General features: G+C 64.4%; 1 protein-coding gene across 21 annotated transcripts; it reads right to left on the bottom strand.

Moving 5' to 3' along the window:
- Positions 1 to 144: 144 nt before the first annotated feature.
- Positions 145 to 15,997, bottom strand: WDR90 (WD repeat domain 90). 21 transcript variants are annotated; one of them, XM_082359904.1, is made up of 43 exons: positions 15,897 to 15,997; positions 15,579 to 15,712; positions 15,273 to 15,449; positions 15,077 to 15,185; positions 14,701 to 14,862; positions 14,328 to 14,442; positions 14,153 to 14,220; positions 13,676 to 13,779; positions 13,380 to 13,598; positions 13,179 to 13,241; positions 12,851 to 12,919; positions 12,097 to 12,207; positions 11,882 to 12,027; positions 11,754 to 11,811; positions 11,190 to 11,308; positions 10,954 to 11,097; positions 10,721 to 10,851; positions 10,533 to 10,649; positions 9,989 to 10,257; positions 9,643 to 9,782; positions 9,306 to 9,490; positions 8,646 to 8,776; positions 8,196 to 8,357; positions 7,868 to 7,959; positions 7,556 to 7,686; positions 7,428 to 7,468; positions 6,792 to 7,236; positions 6,618 to 6,707; positions 6,391 to 6,488; positions 5,715 to 5,817; positions 5,369 to 5,490; positions 5,037 to 5,196; positions 4,749 to 4,939; positions 4,492 to 4,660; positions 4,240 to 4,351; positions 3,912 to 4,083; positions 2,066 to 2,188; positions 1,737 to 1,911; positions 1,498 to 1,628; positions 1,246 to 1,389; positions 1,057 to 1,176; positions 867 to 951; positions 145 to 572 (listed from the first exon to the last, which is right to left on the bottom strand). In XM_082359904.1, exons 1-43 carry the CDS (start codon positions 15,904 to 15,906, stop codon positions 415 to 417), a joined length of 5,805 nt encoding a protein of 1,934 aa, XP_082216030.1. In that variant the 5' UTR covers positions 15,907 to 15,997; the 3' UTR covers positions 145 to 414. The 21 variants fall into 21 exon arrangements, with proteins under 21 accessions (XP_082216030.1, XP_082216014.1, XP_082216031.1 ...); XM_082359888.1 differs by having other exon boundaries at positions 15,579 to 15,670; positions 15,897 to 15,981; XM_082359905.1 differs by lacking the exon at positions 15,897 to 15,997 and having other exon boundaries at positions 6,792 to 6,959; positions 7,105 to 7,236; positions 7,868 to 7,996; positions 15,579 to 15,853.
- Positions 15,998 to 16,287: the final 290 nt, after the last annotated feature.

Raw genomic sequence — 16,287 nt, 5'->3', positions numbered from 1 at the left:
TTTGCCCAGTGCCGCCCCGCCCCGCAGCTCCTGCTCAGGCTCCCGCGGCTCTTGCAGGGGTCAGGATCCCTGGCAGGGAGCAGGAGGTCTGGAGGCTGGGCAGAAACTGAGCTCAGGCAGCCTGGAGTGACCAGGAGACAATGCCTCAATGCAACACCCACATTTATTTGAACTGTACAAGGTAGAAACAAAAGCCCAAAGGAAAAGAGGCAATAAGCACTTCATACATGTTCAAGGTCTTGATGATTTGCACACACTCCTGGGCAGCCGGGTGTGGAGGCGTGAAGCCCACCCAGCCATCCTGGCCCAGCACAAGGCCCCTGGCCAACCCAGCTTCTCAGCCAAGCCTCTGCCCAGGCCAGGTGCCCGGCTGACCAGCAGGGCAACACCTGACCCCGCACTCCCCACTGGGGGTCAGTGGCCTGTGACTTCCCACACCAGTATCTCACTGTGGGCCACCGTGAAGAGCAGCCGAGCAGACGGGGCAAACCTGCACAGCTGCACCGAGTCATCATGGCCAGCAAAGTCCTGCACGGCCCCCGACGCACAGTCCACCAGCCTCAGCACACGCTCTGCCGGGGGACAGCATAGGGTGGGCTGGGGCAGGTAGGGTGCCATGGGCCCTGTGCCTGTGTCTGTATAGTTCCAGGACCCAGGGTTCCTCCAACCCACCCTGGCTCTGTCTCCAGCTGGGACCAGTGCCTCATTGGGGGAACCTGGCACCCCACCCCCCCCCTCATTTCCTGACCCTATCTAAGACTCCCCTGGAGCAGGTGTCCTCACCCCACTTTCAGGGATGAGGGGTACAGCTCAGTGTGGGGGCACAGGTGTACCCACTGGGCCCCACTCAAGACACCAGCACTCACCAGAGAAGCCAATGGCCATAAGGTGGGCCCCAGGGGACAGGCTCATGGACACAGCAAAGAAAGGCAGTGGGATCTTCTCCATCACCTGCAGACAGCAAGCGTGAGGCACTGGGCAGGGGTTCCCGTGGCCCCGAGACCTGCCCCTCCCCAGCCCTGGGTCCCTCAGAACCACATGGAGGGGTGCACGTGCCTGCTTCTGGCGGAGGCTGTAGAAGACCACCTCATGGTGCACACCGAGGCCCGCACACACCAGCAGCGCCTCATCCCAGGGGCAGAAGGCGGCGAGGGAGGGCGGCAGGCAGCTGGGAACCTATGGAGGGCACAGCACATTGTGGCAGGGTGGGGGGCACCCCGCCCACAGGGCCACCGGGACTCTTACCTCCGTAAGGGCGGGCGCTGGGAAGCTTAGCCAGTCCACGAGCTCACAGCGGTCCTGCAGCCAGTTGGAGGCCCAAACGCTGACCTGCTGGTCCCCGCTGGCAGCCAGCCACAGGTCCACACCCTCTGCCCCGAAGTCTCCATACTGGGGGCATAAAGGCTGGTGGGTGCTGCCTGCCCTGCTCTCCCATCCCCTTCCCTGCCAGCACCCTCGGCTCAGGCCGGGTCCTGCAGGCTCACGAGGCTACTTCACCTCTCTTCTCGTGCTCTGGATGGTGCAGATCGGGGCTCCCCGATGGTCACTCAGCACACGGAAGGTCATCCCCGTGCGAGGGCGACTCACAGCCACGAGCCCATCCTTGTCTCCGGAGAGGATGGTCTGACCTGGGCGAGGCAGAGACCACGCTGTTACTTGTGAGCCCCTAGCCCTCAGCCCAAAGGTGTGACCTGGGCCAGGCAGAAGCCGTGCTGTCACCATGAGCCCGGCCTCACCGTCAGCAGAGAAGGCGATGGCCGTCAGTGCAGCCGAGTGGGGATGCATCTTGAGCTCCATCGCTATGCGGGGGATGCTGAAGAGCCGCAGCGTGCCGTCACTGTAGCCCGCTGCCACCCGCTGCTGTTCTGGGCGTTCGCAGGATGGGGGGCTCCAAGACAGGCAGAGGCAGCTCTGGGGACCCACGGTGGGAAAACATCAGAGCTCCCCTGGGGAGGGGGGAAGGGGCCCGGGCCCAGGGCCACAGACAGACACCAAGGCTGGAGGGAGGATGAGGCTACCGGAGCCCCGGGCGTGCACCCCAGCCCCAGGCGCCCCCCCCGAGTACCTGGCTGAGCACCTGGAACTGGATCAGCAGCTCCATGCTGGCCACGCTCCACACCCTCACGCTCCCATCGTCACTGCACGTGGCACAGTGGGACTCGCTGGGGCTGAAGACCACCTCGTTCACCTGTGAGGAGGCACCACCCTACCTGAGGCCCATGGCTTCCCAGAGGGCCACTCCTGGGCCTCATCACAGCAGGGGGGGTGGGGCTGAGATTGTTGTGTGTGTGTGTGTGTGTGTGTGTGTGTGTCATGTGTATCGAGGGAGAAAGCAGTTGTGTGATTACACAGAGTCAGGATCTCTGGTGTAAAAAAAAGGAGACAGGCCGTGCACCAAAGAGGTAAAAAAAATAGCCGAGTCCTGAATGTGAATTTCAAGCATAAGTATAAACTCCTGATGCATTTTATCTTAGAAAAATAATAATTTAGGTCTGTTTGGCTGAGACGTGATGGGCCCCTCTGGGCCTCAGACCGTGACCTCTAAGCCCATTTCCCACTGGAGGGGCCACAGGCTCTAGAACAGCCAAGTCCGGTCTTGGGCGGAGTTGCAGAGGGAGAGGCTGGAGCACCTGTGGTCCACAGAAGAGGGGGGACCACCAGCTCAGGTCAAGAACTCAGCACCCTCAAGCTCATGCCCTGGTGGGTGGATAAACTCATCCTATCTGTACCACAGAAGCGTATTTAGCAGTAAGTAGGAGTGAAGCACTGACACTCGCTACAACTCGGATGGACTTTGAAAACACGATGCTCAGTGAGAGAAGCAGATAGAAAGCACCACAGAGTGTGTTTCTGTTTACAGGGACCATCCAGAACAGGCAAACCGACAGAGACAGAGTCGGTGAGCGCCTGCCAGGGGCTGGGCGGTGAGTGCTTAATGGGTGGGGGGTTTCCTTCTGGGATGAAAGTGACTGCGGTGATGGTTGTACAGTTCTGCAAATGTTTCAAAAACCATTGACGTGACATGGGTGTGTGGCCCACAGATTATACCTCAACATAAAGCCATTACCAAAGAAAAAGGAAACACATAACCCTCACTACCTCACACAAGAGTTTCTTTGTTGGCTACTGTTACGCCTGAACAAATGAACGTAGAATTTTTTTAAAAAAGACTCAGGAGCCAACTTGAAGACCCTGCCACCAGCCAAGGCCAGGACTCCATGAGCATCAAGAGAAAGTGACGGTGGGGAAGCCAGACCCATGTTTCCACCCACCAGCCCCTAATAGCTCTCAGAAAGTAACACATTGGCTGCTGCTGGGGAACTTGGTCCACGAGGGAGAGACTCATCTACCTGTGCCCTGTCCCAGCCCCGGAAAATCTGAGAGCTCTCGAGGCCACTTCCCTCCTGAAGGAATGAGGGATCTGACTACTGCCACCTGCAACTCCTGCCGCCAGACAAGGGCATCACTGGTGGGAGACACAGTGCTACCAGAAGGAAGTGACGTTGGGACTGGCTGGCCCTGACTAGACCCTGGCCCGGCTTCCAGACCCCTCGGACCCCAGGGAAACATGTCCAACAACGGTGGTGGAAGACTCCAGGGTGGATGAGCAGTTTTCTTCAACATGTAAATTACAAGAGAATAAAGTGGCGGGAAAGAGGAAGGGTCAAGAAGGCCACAGGGCCTGGAGCTGCTGCACGCGGACACGGCATGGACCCCATGCCCACGCGGAGGGGCGCGTGGTTCCAGGGGTACAGCTGGTCCTGGGAACACCTGGACGCTCGCAGCTGCGCTTGGGCTGGGAGCACCCTGGGGGCGGGGACGGAGGGAGCGCGCGGCAGCTGCCCGGCCCGTGCCGGGCTGGGATCCCCTCAGACATCCTCGGCAGCAAGCCGGTGGCCCAGCGGCCTCACCTTGCTCCGGTGGCCGCTGATGAGGCGGGTGCTGGTGCCCTCAGTCCAGCTGACATACCAGAGCGTGCCCGCTGTGGTGCCCACCACACCCATGTCCATGCTTTCGGGGAAGACTGCACTCACGACGGCCCCGTCAAGTGTCAGCTCACGCTCCATAAACACAGAGCTAGACCTGGAGGGGCAGGGGGTCAAAGGGGTGGCAGCAGCGAGAGCCAAGGGAGCCAGGTGCTTTGGCCCACAGGCCCTGGCCTTGCCCGAGCATGTCCCCTGGGGGATGGGCCCAGCTGGCAACAGAGTGCCGGCTCCCAGACACACTGTGGATGCTCACCTGACCCCGGAGCCCTTGCGCCTCAGCTCCGGCACGGCCCCCACGGCCCACAGGCGCAGCCGCCTGGTGTTGCTGCCACTGACCAGACGCGCGCCCGAGCACAGCAGCACTCCTGGGGGACAGGAGATGCCGTGAGCCACGTCCCCAGATGCCTGGGACTCAAGATGGTGCCCACCGCCCTAGCACCAGGACTCCCAGGGAGAACCGAGCCCCAAGCTGTCAAGGGCCACAGGGGCTCCGTCAGACACCCACCGATCTCACCGTCGTCCGCGTCCCAGGCCAAGAAGCAGCGGCCGGCACACATGTCCCAAACACACACCTGGCCAGCATTGGAGCCACAGTAGAGCAGGGGTGTGGTCCCGTAGCAAAGCGAGGTCAGCTCGCACCCCCCCACCTCCTCAGGGATGGGCTCTCGGTGGACCTGGAGGAACATGAGTGCAGTGTGGGTCAGCGATGCCCTGGGGCCCAGCCAGACCCCATCCTCCGAAACCTCCTCTGAACCCTGGCACCTGGAGGCTGACGTCGCCCCCACGCTGCTGCAGGAGCCACAGGGTGACGGCACCCTGGCCCACGCAGGCAAGCTCGCCGGTGCCCCAGGGGTTGAAGGCCACGCCGTGTACTGGCTCCGGGAGGCACGTGGAGGACACAAGCTCGTAGGTGGCCGTGCTCCACAGAGCCAGGGTGCGGTCGCCATAGTCCCCTGGGGGAGATGCACAGTGACCACGTCAGCTGCCCAGGGTTCCCAGGACAGGCAGGGGAGTCCGGAGACCACTTTCCTCCGCCCCCGTCCTGCTGACCCAGCGTGACGAGGAGCCTGTCATCTGGCGAGAAAGCCAGGGCCTGGACAGCAGTGTCGTGGTGAGAAAGGAGCTGCCGACAGGAGCCCCCCGGCACATCCCAGACACGGATCTGGCAGCGGGAGACAGTGCTGCTTCGGCCTGAGGCAGAGGCCAGCACCTGGCGGGCAGGCAGGTGGGTGGTCAGCAGGAAGGGTGCAGTCCACGGGCCCGTTCCCGCTCTGGGTAAAGGGCTGCTCTGGAAGCGAGAGCCAGCCGCACGCAGTTCGAGGAGCCAAGCTCCGAGGCACACCTCGGCCCTGGGCATTCAAGGCGGGCTGCAGGACAGGCACCTGGGCATCATGGCTGAGGGCCAGCGTGGAGATCTCCTCAGGGTGGCCAAGCCAGTGCTGCTGGACACCAGAGTGCAGGTCCTCCACCACCACCAGGCGACCACACGTGTAGGCGAAGAAGCCTGTGGGCAGGGAGGAAGCACCCGCCCCATCAGCCCCACAGCCCCAGGCACTCGTGCCCACACCCCCCAACCCCACCCCAAGGAGAACTCCTGCTCACAGCAGGAAGTGCCACCAGGACACACCCGCCCTGCAGCCCAAACCACCTGCGGGCCCCTCCCTGGGGCCTGGCCTAGGGGTGGACAGAACTGAGCCCGCCCTGCAGCATCTGGGCCGTGGCCTCCACCTGTGTCCGGCCTCCAGACCAGGTTGGCGCGCCCGTTCCCGTTGTAACCCATGACGGCCTTCAGGTGCAGCTGCTCATCGCCAACAGCAGGGAAGGAGAGGCCCTGTGAGGAAGTGGACCCAGGATGCTGGCGCCGGCCCCCCCAGCCCAGCCCCCCAACCTCAAGCTCTGCCCATCAGGCCGGGCGTGGGACTGAGCCTTGGGAGATGCATGCTCCCGGGAGGAGGCAAACGGCAGGAACGTGGGCACCAAAGTCTGCACGCGGTGGCCAGCGGGGCTGGGAGCCTGGCATGCAGCATGCAGACAGGGAGGCAGGAGGAGAAGATGAGGAGGCGCCTGCTGGGAGGGAGATGAAGGGGAGCCAGGACCATGGAGTGAAGCGAGTGAGTGGGCTCAGCAGGACACGCCTGGGTCCAGTCATCGTGTGACAGTGAGAACCTTAACCAGCCCGGTGAGAGCATGGGGCTCAGCGCGGAGGGGTGACCCGTGGGCCGACTGCCACCAAGGCCTGGGCTGCTGTCAGCTCTGGGAGCTGCCCCAGGGAAACCCCAGGGAGCCTGTGTCTACCGGGGAGCAGGAGTACCCCCAGACACCACAGGGCCATGCCGCCCGGACCCCTGGGCTTCCAGGATATCCATTGGTGGCAGGGGCTATGAGGACGCCCCACCCGGCCAACCTTGGCCAGCAGGGAGGCCTTGTAGCGAGTTGTGAAATGCCGATAGGAGTCTGGGCGAGTGGGGGGCTGAGCCCTGGCTCTTCCAGTGCTGCAGGCACCTGTCAGGGAAGGGAATGAGGCTGTGAACCCCCAGGGACCACACAGTGACCCTCCTTGCAGTCACCCTGCCCTGGCTGGTCAGATGCTTGGGTTCAAAGGGCACAGATGAGCCACGTCCCATCACCCACCTGGCCCAACAGGGGCCTTGGGCTCTCCATTTGCCCTGTAGGTGACCATCCCTTGTCTGCCAGGGGCAGCCGGGTCTGTCCTTAGGCCACCTGGAGTCCACGTGGTACATGCACCTGGGCCCTGGTCCAGTTATGAGTGACCCTGCCCCACCCTGCTGCCCCTCCCCTGCTTACTGGGCCAATCACGGGGGTGGGGAGGCCTGCCAAGGTCCCAGGGGCCCCCCGTGGCCCCCCAGGCCCCATCACCAGCCCTGCCAGCCTCCTTCTGCACCAGCACAGGTGGGCCTGAGGCCTGGCAGAGACCCTCAGGGCCACGGCTCTCATCTGACATGGAGAAAGCGCCTGAGGAGAGTGGGGAGACAGTGAGACGAGGGAGCAGAGTGCCCCCATGCCCTTGCCCCTCCCCCAGGCCAGGAGCAGCAAAGCATGTCAGGATGGGAGCCAGACGCACATCCCCTCCAGGCCCTCCCAGGACCCCTGCCCTCACCATCATGGTCCTTGGGGGGCCTGGCACAGATGTCCAGCCAGGGTGGGGACGCCTGGGATGGCATGGGCACCTGCTGTCGGGGAAAGCCATTGGCCCCAGACACCATGTCCTCCAGTTGTCTTGTACCCAGGCCTGAGGACGGAAGGAGCTCGGCTGAGCTCAGGGTCCGGGGAGGGCAGAGCAGGAGGCGTGCCCAGCCCCTCACCCCCAACCAGCTCTGCATTGGGACTCCCAGGAAAAGAACAGCGCTGTGCACCCACAGCATTTACAGTGCCAGCACCAGACATCACCATGGAGTCTGCCAGTGTGGTGGGACCACTCACCAGCTTCGCAGGTTGGGGGGGCCCCGGGAGAGCCTTGGACACTGCAGAGGTGACAAGAGAGATGGTCGGGTGGGGCGGAGGGGTGCAGAGGGAGGCCTGGCAGATGCATGTCGAGGGCAGGAACTTGCCTTCCTGGAGGGGACTTCTCAGAGGGGGCCAGAACGTCCCAGAGAAAGATGGCGTCTCCCACACTAAGGAGTTGCTGCTGGTCGGGGGTGAAAGCCACAGCCCGCACAGGCTCTGAGTGGCCGATGTACACCTGAGGGCAGCAGTGTGGCATGTAGAGACCACTGAGGCACAGCTGGAGACACCTGGCCACCAGACTGCAGACTGACCAAGAGGACCTCGTGCAGTGTCAGGCCCCAGCAGGCATGGGGGAACCTCGGGGACTGTCGTCCACCCTCCTTCCTATCCGCTGTGCGCCCGCCCAGGGCACACACCTGGCAGCCAGGGCCGGCCTGTGCTGAGTAGTTCCACACCTTGATGGCCCGGTCGGCGGCCGTGAGCAGAAAACGGCCATCCCCGCTGAGAGCTAGGACAGAGCAGGCCGCAGGGGGGACACAGGACAGCTGTGAGAGAGGGTGCTCACTGAGGGAAAAGGTCGGAGCACACAAGACCACCAGTTGGGGGAGCCCCCTTCTCACAGAACACAACCTCTAGGGAGCAGCAAGCGGCCCAGGGCCTCCCCTCCTCTGGGCACTGCGGGCACCAAAGCCGGAGCCGGGAAGGCGGGGGAGGCCAGGCCGCCAGCCGCAGTCTTGGGCTCACCTCCCGGACCAAGCGGCCCGACGTGGCATCTAGCACTGCAACCATGTTAGAGGACGTGGACACCAGCAAGTGGCCAGGGGGTGCGGGGCCAAAGCAGACGGCCACAGCTGAGTCCAGGCGGCTGCCAGCCAGGTCCAGAGTGCTGATGTCAACCCTCAGCAGCTGAGGGAGAGCAGCACGTGTCCTCACCATGACCTCCAGCCAGAGCTCGAGCCCCAAGAGCTGGGCCCGGGCCGTGGGCAGCCTTGGGCACCCATCCGGCAGGCTGCCCACAGCTCACATGTCCTCTGTGCCATGAGGGGCGCAGGGCCCAGGTCCTTTCTGAAATGAGCATGGCCTCCCACCCAGGGAAACACGCAGCCACCAGGGTCAGGGTGCCCACGGGGTCTGAGGGCCAGACTGGCGTGGCTCTGCCCTCACTGCACACAGGGAGGGTTCCAGTTGACCCACCTCATCCAGTGAGGTTGTGTCCATGACGGTCACCGTGTACTTGGAAGGACCCACAAAGGCCAGCAGGCGGCTGTCCCCACTGACCACCAGGGCACTGGGGTTCGGGCAGGCCTCCTGGCACACCACGTTAGCTGCCGGCACATGGGGACAGGCAGTCAGCTGGGTCGGGGTTGGGGGGGGGGGGGCGCACCAGAACAGACACTGGTCAGAGACCTACTGGTGCGGAAAACACCAGCCTGGGCTGGGCAGATCCCACAGCAGCCAGCCCATGGGGCCTGGATGTGAGGGCACCAAGACACCAGTGGGCACCACGGACTGCCAGGAAAGCTGGGGGCTCTCCCAGAGTGACCACCAAGTGACCATCTGGCTGGCCCGAGTTACAGTGGCCATGAGAGGGGGCCGACCCCCCTGCTGGCCTGGTGCTCAGGCTTCAGGTACTCACTTCCTCTTGGGGAAGGGTGGGCACAGACTCTCACTGACCTTCAATCTCGGGAGGCTGGTGAGTCCTAAAACCACACCTGGCTCTGGGGGTCTCAGTAGTGCGACTGTGGAACGCAGTACCACGGTCGGGGGCGCCACGTACCCCCACCCCCGCAGGGACCTGACCAGGGGATGGCTGGGAGGCCAGAGCAGGGCTGGGGTTGGGCCTGGGGGCCTGACCTGCCACACGAAGGATGCGGCACCGGGGTGCGCCGCTATGGTACTGGGCCAGGGAGCCCCGAGAGCAGGAGCTGAACAGGAGGCTGCCGTCGGGGCTGGCGGCCAGGCCGGTGATGGCTCCACGGTGACACCTGCACACACGAGATGCCGCTGCCTTGCCCCTGAGCTGCACTGTCCCAGACCTCCTGTGGAATCCCCGAGGGGCAGCAGACGGCGGGGCTTCCTGTAGACAGCCCTCCCCTGCACTGCTCGGTCTCCCACACTCCCCAGGGAACCTACAAACCACTGGAGCTTCCACCTCGATCGTCTGTGGGGCCAGGGCCGGCTGGCCACCCACCTGTGCTCCACTAGGACCTCGGTGGCCTCCAGGCTGAAGGAGCGGACGGCCCCGCTGCTGAAGCCACAGAAGAAGGTGGGCTGGGTAGGGTGGAAGGCAACAGCACACGGGGCCTCCTCCGGAGACGCGAAGTCGTACAGCTGGAGGACGGGGCCGTGTGAGGGCGGACAGGCTGGGGCAACCAGCTGGCCACAAGGCCCGAGAGCCAGTCTCTCTCCAAGTGCCTTGAACCTTCAGGCCCCAAACACAGGCAGAAGGACCCAGGGCCCCACCCACCGGGCCTCAGTGAGGCCTGCGGCCCTCCAGTCCCTCCCTCCTGGCTGGCTTCCCTCCGGCCACACCCCACCTGCTGCAGGGTCGCTAGGTCCCAGATGCGGACAGTGTGGTCCTGGGACACAGTGGCCAGCTGTCCCCGGCTGCACTCAGTGGCAAGGGCCAGCACCGGGGCGGCGTGGGAGCGCACCAGCACGCTGTACTCCCGGGACAGGATGTCCAGGAAACCCAGGTGGCCCGAGGAGGTGGTGGACAGCACACGCAGGCCGTCAGGGCTGACGCGGACGGAGCTGATGGGGCCCTCGTGCTCTGCGGGCAGGGTGCGTCGGTGACCACCCAGGCCTGTAGTGGGGTGGGCCCGGCACCTTGGCCAACCGGGACAGGCTGACCATATCCATGCAGTGCCCGTGCCCAGCACCCCTGCCCAGGACACTGAGAAATGCGCTTCCCTGCTGCCTGGAGCCCCATCTCCCTGTGAGCTACAACAGGCACCTCCCCTGTGACCACCCACTCCTGGGCTCAGCGACGGTGGACCCCAGCTCAGGACACAGCCCCTTGGAGCCCCATGACTGCCCTCCTGTGGCAACCCTGGTGGCAAGGTGATGTCGAGGCCCCACCTGCCTCCAAGAGCACAGAGGAGAAGTCCAGGGGCCAGAGGCGCAGGTAGCCGTCCTCAGAGCCCACGGCACACTTGGCCTGGGAGACGCTGAGGCTGCTGATGGCGATGCCGGGGCCTGGGTGGGGGGAGGCATGGTCAGCCCAAAGCGTCAGGGCCACTCCTCCCAACACAGCAGGGCCCACCTACCTGAACTGAAGGCCTGCTTCTGTGGAAGGGGGCCACCGGGGGTCTGTGTGGGCAGGAGGCGGCGAGCGCGCCGCACAGCCATGCTCTGGTGGTCAATCTCCAGGATGTGGCCGCTGCGGCTGCAGACGTAGCTGCCCAGAAAGGCAGAGGTAACAGGTGAAGGCGGAGGGGCCGAGGGGCGGGGCAGGGAATGGGCGGGCCCTGGCCACGAGGGGAGGGAGGGTGGGGCTCACAGTGTGTGGCCGTCCTGGGCCTGCCTGAAGGCCAGGTCAGTGAACTCCAGCGCGTGGTGCTCCCCCAGGTCCACGGGGCAGGAGCGCAGTCCCCCACCTCGCAGTCGCCACAGCCGCACGCTGCCCCGCCCGCACGATGCCATCCTGCGAGGGGTAGGAGGTGAGCCAGGGAGGACGGGCCAGCTCACAACTCGCTGGTCCCAGCACGGAGGGTGGGCAGGCGGGCGGCCAATCACCTGGTTTCATCGAAAAAGGCCACCTCGAATGCCTGGATGTCAACGTCGCTGTGCACCTTCGTGAGGATGACGGCCTCTCCGCCTCGCCCCACCTGGGCCGTGCCCCACACCACCACCGTCTGCAACAAGTCTGCGCTGAGCACCCAGCGCCCGCCTGGCCTCTCCCACAGAAGCAGGCGCGTTGGGCTGCAGGGGGTGGGGAAGTTGGCCCCTGCGGCCCAGAGGAACCTACATGTGCCCACCCGGGGCTTCCACAGACATGTGTGTGCAGAAAGGAGCAGAAGACACAACCACGAGTGGAGAAGAGGCCCCGGGTGAAACACCCAACTTCAGAGATGCTGGCATGTTAAACACGCCCAGCTCAGGCGTGGGGGACTTGCCACTGAAGAGGGTGAGGCCAGTCAATCAAAGGTCAGCTCCATCCATGAGGGAGTGAAACAGACACTCTGTGGCAAGTATGGCACAGGGGTGCCCGGCGAGGCTGGGGGAGGCCTGCGGGGGACCCTTGCTGCCTGCCTGCACCCCAGGATGGGCTGCCCCACCTCCCCGGCCTGGCCCGCTTACCATCCGCCCGTGGTGGTCCTTGCCGACACCACACAGCACCTCCCCGCTGTCAGAGAAGCTGCGGACAGAGAGGTGGAGGTCAGTGTTGCAGGCGCAACCCCCACCCGCCTCGGAGACCCTGCACCCACCTGAGGGAGCAGACAGTGTGGACTGGGCTCTGGAACAGGGACAGGCACTCCCCAGTCTGGAAGTCCCAGAGACGCAGCATGCTGTGGGGCCGTGCCTGGGCTGAGGCCAGCAGGGAACCGTTCCCGTCCAGCGCCAGGGCAGAGACCTGGGGGGCAGCAGGGTGAGGGAGGGTGTGTGCCTGCAGAACAAGCCACCCCTGGGCCAGGGTGCCCACCTTGTCTGTGTGGCCAAGAAAGAGACGCTGCTCCCGGGTGTTGACACACAGGACGACGATGACCGCATGGCAAGGGTATACGATGGCGGCCCCATCCCGGGTCCACAGGGCCTGTGCACAGGGGCCGGAGGCTGAGGTCACAGGCTGGTCGGCTTCGTCCCCCCACCCCAGCACTCCCCCGAGCCCCACGCACAGGAGTCAATGGGATGCATGCGCCAAAAGAACAGAAAGAGCTCGGGTGCACGTGTGCATGGGCAGGGCTTCCTCTAAGCCCTGTCTGCAACACAAGAAACTTTGGGATTCAGGTGACAAAAGGCCAGAGAGCCCACAAAGACTCAGAGTTCGTGTCTAGGAAGGCCTGGCGAGCACATAGCCTCCTCTCCTGCTGCTGTCCCTGCAGGGTCCCACAAGTCTCGCCCATACCCGGCCCCACTTGGCTGGATGACACGCATCAAAGCTTTAAAGGGTGAGCAAGGGCTCTCAGGTCTCTGGAAGCTTGAGCGATTGGACCAGCACCGACCCGGCTGGTGTTCACGACACACAGGGATGCCTGCGACAGGATGTCATCACGTCAAGGAAGCACCGAGCGTGTGAGGATGCGGGCAGGGCTGGGCGTCCGCAGCGGTGAAGGGACCCGACGCCTGGGGGAGCTCAGCTGTCCACACAGCCACCTCAGGGAAACACGGGGTGTGCCCACTGTCCCCTCTGTGTATCTGACACTTGCACGACCCAGCAAGAACAGAGAATCCCTCACCCATTTGGTGCTGTGACCCCCAAAGCCGATGACCCCCTTGAGCCTCAGGACCGGATCCGGGAGGAAGCTCTGAAACAGGCAGACTCACAGTGAGACCCCAAAGTGGCGAGGCTCCTGTCCCACCAGGGCTACCCCACCCAAAGCTGGTGCCTGCCTCCCAAGAAAGCCACCTGGTTCTAGTGCCTTCTGCCAGCTGCTGGCAGGAAACCAGGATTCCAATCACATTGCTAGACCCTCCAGGTACCCCAGTCCTGCGCCTGCCTGGAGCCTGAGCGCCACCCCCCCAAACCACTTGGGCTGGGGTCAGGGCACCAGCCCCCCTCCTTACTCTTTGTTGAAAACGATCCTTGCCCAAAGCCGCCTCCTGTTGGTTCTGCTTTCTGCCAGGAGACTAGATGGGAAGGGACCATCTGCCCCACGCATGTTCCCAGTGGGCAGAGACCCAGCAGCCCTCCACCCACACCTCGTCCACATCCCACCCCCCTCGGTGGCACAGTCCAGCCCCACCTTCCTTGGGAAAAGCACTCACCTCTTGTGGGGATGCATCCTCTGGGGCCGTGGGCTCCACAGTCGTCTGACGCGCAGACACGTGAAGGCTGTCACTGACCACGTGCTTGTCAGTGGCCTTCACCCAGGCCAAGGGCTCCTGGCTACGGCCACTGGGGCCACCCACACTACAGACCTCGGAGCGCTCACAAGACACGCTGACTTCTGGAAGGGGCCTGGGCACAGAGGGGGCCTGGCGGGACTTCGGGAGGACAAGTGCCTGTTAGCACCCTGTGGCCACCACCCTCAGCCCCATCTCCAAGGGCACAGGGCACTCACGGCTGTGGGGCCATGCTTCTGGACCATGAGGGCCAGGCTGTCCTGAACAAGCTTGCTGAAGGCCGCTGGGTGAGGGAGAAGCCGCGGCACAGGCCCCGCTAAGACTGCAATTGAGAAGAACCCACTGAGCAGAGTGCAGACGAGCCTGTGAGGACATGGCCACAAGGCACGGGGCAGGGGGCAGCAGTGGGCCCTGGCCTTGCCCACTCTGCAGGAGGGAAGCCACAACAACAGCTGCAGCCCACCCTACTGTGGGCCCCGGCACCCCTTCCCAGTTGGAAAGCTTTAAGCCACCAGGCACCCTAATTGGAACCTCCCACACTGGGTCTGGGGCCTCGAGACAGCCTCCCCTCACCCTTGCAGGCATCATGCTGCTGCATTCACCTCCCCAGATGCAGCATCAGGCCCCCCTCTCCCGCCGAGCTCCATGGGCCCTTCAGGCCTAAACCTGGGTCACCGCTGGCCCCACAGGCCCACCTGCCTCAGAAGGGGAACAGCTCTTCTGAACTGCCTCGGAGGATGTTTTTGAGCTGTCGCTTGGAAACCTCGGCGGGGTGGAAGGACAGTCAGCTTCCAGGGGTAGCCCTGCCGTCCCTCCACCCGGCTGCCCTCCCTCCACCCGGCCGCCCTCAGGACAGGCAGAGCCGCTCACCGGACGTGGACATAGTGGTCGTGCCAGCTCTCCCCTTTCGGTACCGGGAACGCCATTTCTCGAGGTATGGGGGTGATGGGCAGTTTTGCACGCCGGGCTTCAGCGACAGTGACAGCTACGAAGAGCAAAGTCCAGGGAAGCCCACCCAGCTCCCTCTCCCAGCCCAGACAAGACAACACCAGGTGCCAGCCAGCAGGGTACTGCCTGGCCACCAGCCCAGCCACCACCTCCCCCAGCGGCTGCCTTGGGAGCTGGGAGGCTCAAAGATGGTACAGCATGGGCATTTTCACCAAGTGCCAGGGAGGGTGTGAAGGCCAGCACACAGGGAGTTAGAGCAGGTGGGCTGCAGGCTAAGCACACCTTTAGCCCTCACCAGGATCGAAGCACAGGTCACTGGTGTAGAGGTTCCTGACCAGCAGGCTAGCACACAGCCTGATGCTCTTGAGCTGACTGTAGCGTCGGTTCAGGTAGACCAAGAGAATGTCGTGTAGGTCGAGCTGCAGGCAGGTCCAGCGGGCACCAGGGGAACCCACACCTGCCAGGTGTGCAGGACAGGGGCAAAGGTCAGAGCCTACCCCCTCACCAACCGGCCCACAGCACTCTCTGTCCTCGGCCTGTCCCCACTCTCATGGCCACAGCCACGTGCCCCTCCACCCAGGCTGTCCCTGGCCTGCCTCCCCCCTGAGCCTTCTGGCTGGCTGCCTCTCCAAGACCATCTGTGCCCCGTTCACACCTCATCTACATGTTACCTTTCCTGGGTGTCCCAGTCTCACAGATAAAAGGGAACTGAAGCCATGTGGCTGTGGACTTGAACTCCTTGAAGAAGTTGGAGAATGACACTCGGATGACCTGGCTGTCCTGTAGATATACAGCATGGCCGTGGAGAGGAGACTGCAACAGGAGTGCAAGGCCCCCACCGGCAGCTCCCGCTCTCCAGCTTGTAACCTCGGTACACAGGTCCAGGTGAATGACGAAATGCTTGGCGGGCAAGGGCCGAAAGAGCACGTACAGGTAGCGTCCGGTCAGCCCCAGGGACTGGGTGCTGGTTTTGGGGAGCTGGATGTAATTGCCAGCAGAGACAGGGCCCCGCACGCGATACACGGTGCACTTGAGGGTCTTGTCCTGCAGAGAGACACGGGAGGCGTGGCGTCCCGCTCAGCCCCACGGAGCGCCAGGAGCGCTGCAGCAAAGCGGCCCAGGAGACAGAGAAGAGGCCGCCGCTCCTGCTGCCAGGCGCCCCGGCCCACTTACCGTCACGACGGCCACGTCGCCCTCCTTAGAGGACCGCTTCCACTCGTCCACCTTAAAGTGTCTGAAGACGTTGAGGAACGGCTGCTGCCACACTGGGGGACACGGGGGCGTGAGGTGCCAGACCCACCGCGAGTCTAAGGAGGGGGCCGTGGCAGGGTCTGCTAGCTCCCCAGCTGTGACAGCCAGCGCAGCGCGCGGACTGGGCTCCGGGCGAGTCTCAACACCAACCCGTCCGCGGCGGCGCCGCATCTCGGGCCCCAGACCCCGGCACCCGGCCCCGGGCCCCCAGCCCCCGGCCCTCCCGCCGCGCGCCGCTACCTCGGGCCATGGCGCCGCCGCTCGCGCTTCCCGCCTCGGCCGCCGCGCCCCACGCAGGGCACGCAGTGCGCGGCTAGCAACGGCCGCCTGGCAACGGCGCCACTTCCGCCGTCACGGCGGCAGGGCACGTGATCGCGCTTCAGGGTCGGGGCCTGACACGTGACCGCGCGACGGGGCGGGGACTGGTGAGTGACCGCGCTGGGGGTCTGGACTCCCACCTCACCGGCTGTTTCTCGGGGCGCCCCAAAAACCTTGCCCGACCACTTACTCTTCTCTGCTGTCGTGCCCCGGGGCATAAGGAGCCTCCGCCCCCAGGCCTCTGCGGCCACTCCCAAGCCGGGACCCCCTGGGGGTACTCTAGCGCCACCAGCTGTGGGATCCGGGGAGGTTC

Source organism: Balaenoptera borealis (assembly GCF_965194805.1).
Source record: "Balaenoptera borealis genome assembly, chromosome: 16".
NCBI classification, from domain to species: domain Eukaryota; kingdom Metazoa; phylum Chordata; class Mammalia; order Artiodactyla; family Balaenopteridae; genus Balaenoptera; species Balaenoptera borealis.
This window is presented reverse-complemented; position numbering and strand designations above follow the sequence as displayed.

Coding starts and splice junctions, on each gene's coding strand:
- WDR90 (XM_082359885.1), bottom strand. CDS start 15,827: ATGCGGCGCCGCCGCGGACGGGTTGGTGTTGAGACTCGCCCGGAGCCC. Junction 6,708..6,791: donor CCACCCCCGTGATTGGCCCA/GTAAGCAGGGGA, acceptor CGTGGACTCCAG/GTGGCCTAAGGACAGACCCG. Junction 4,352..4,491: donor CGCGGACGACGGTGAGATCG/GTGGGTGTCTGA, acceptor CCTGTCCCCCAG/GAGTGCTGCTGTGCTCGGGC.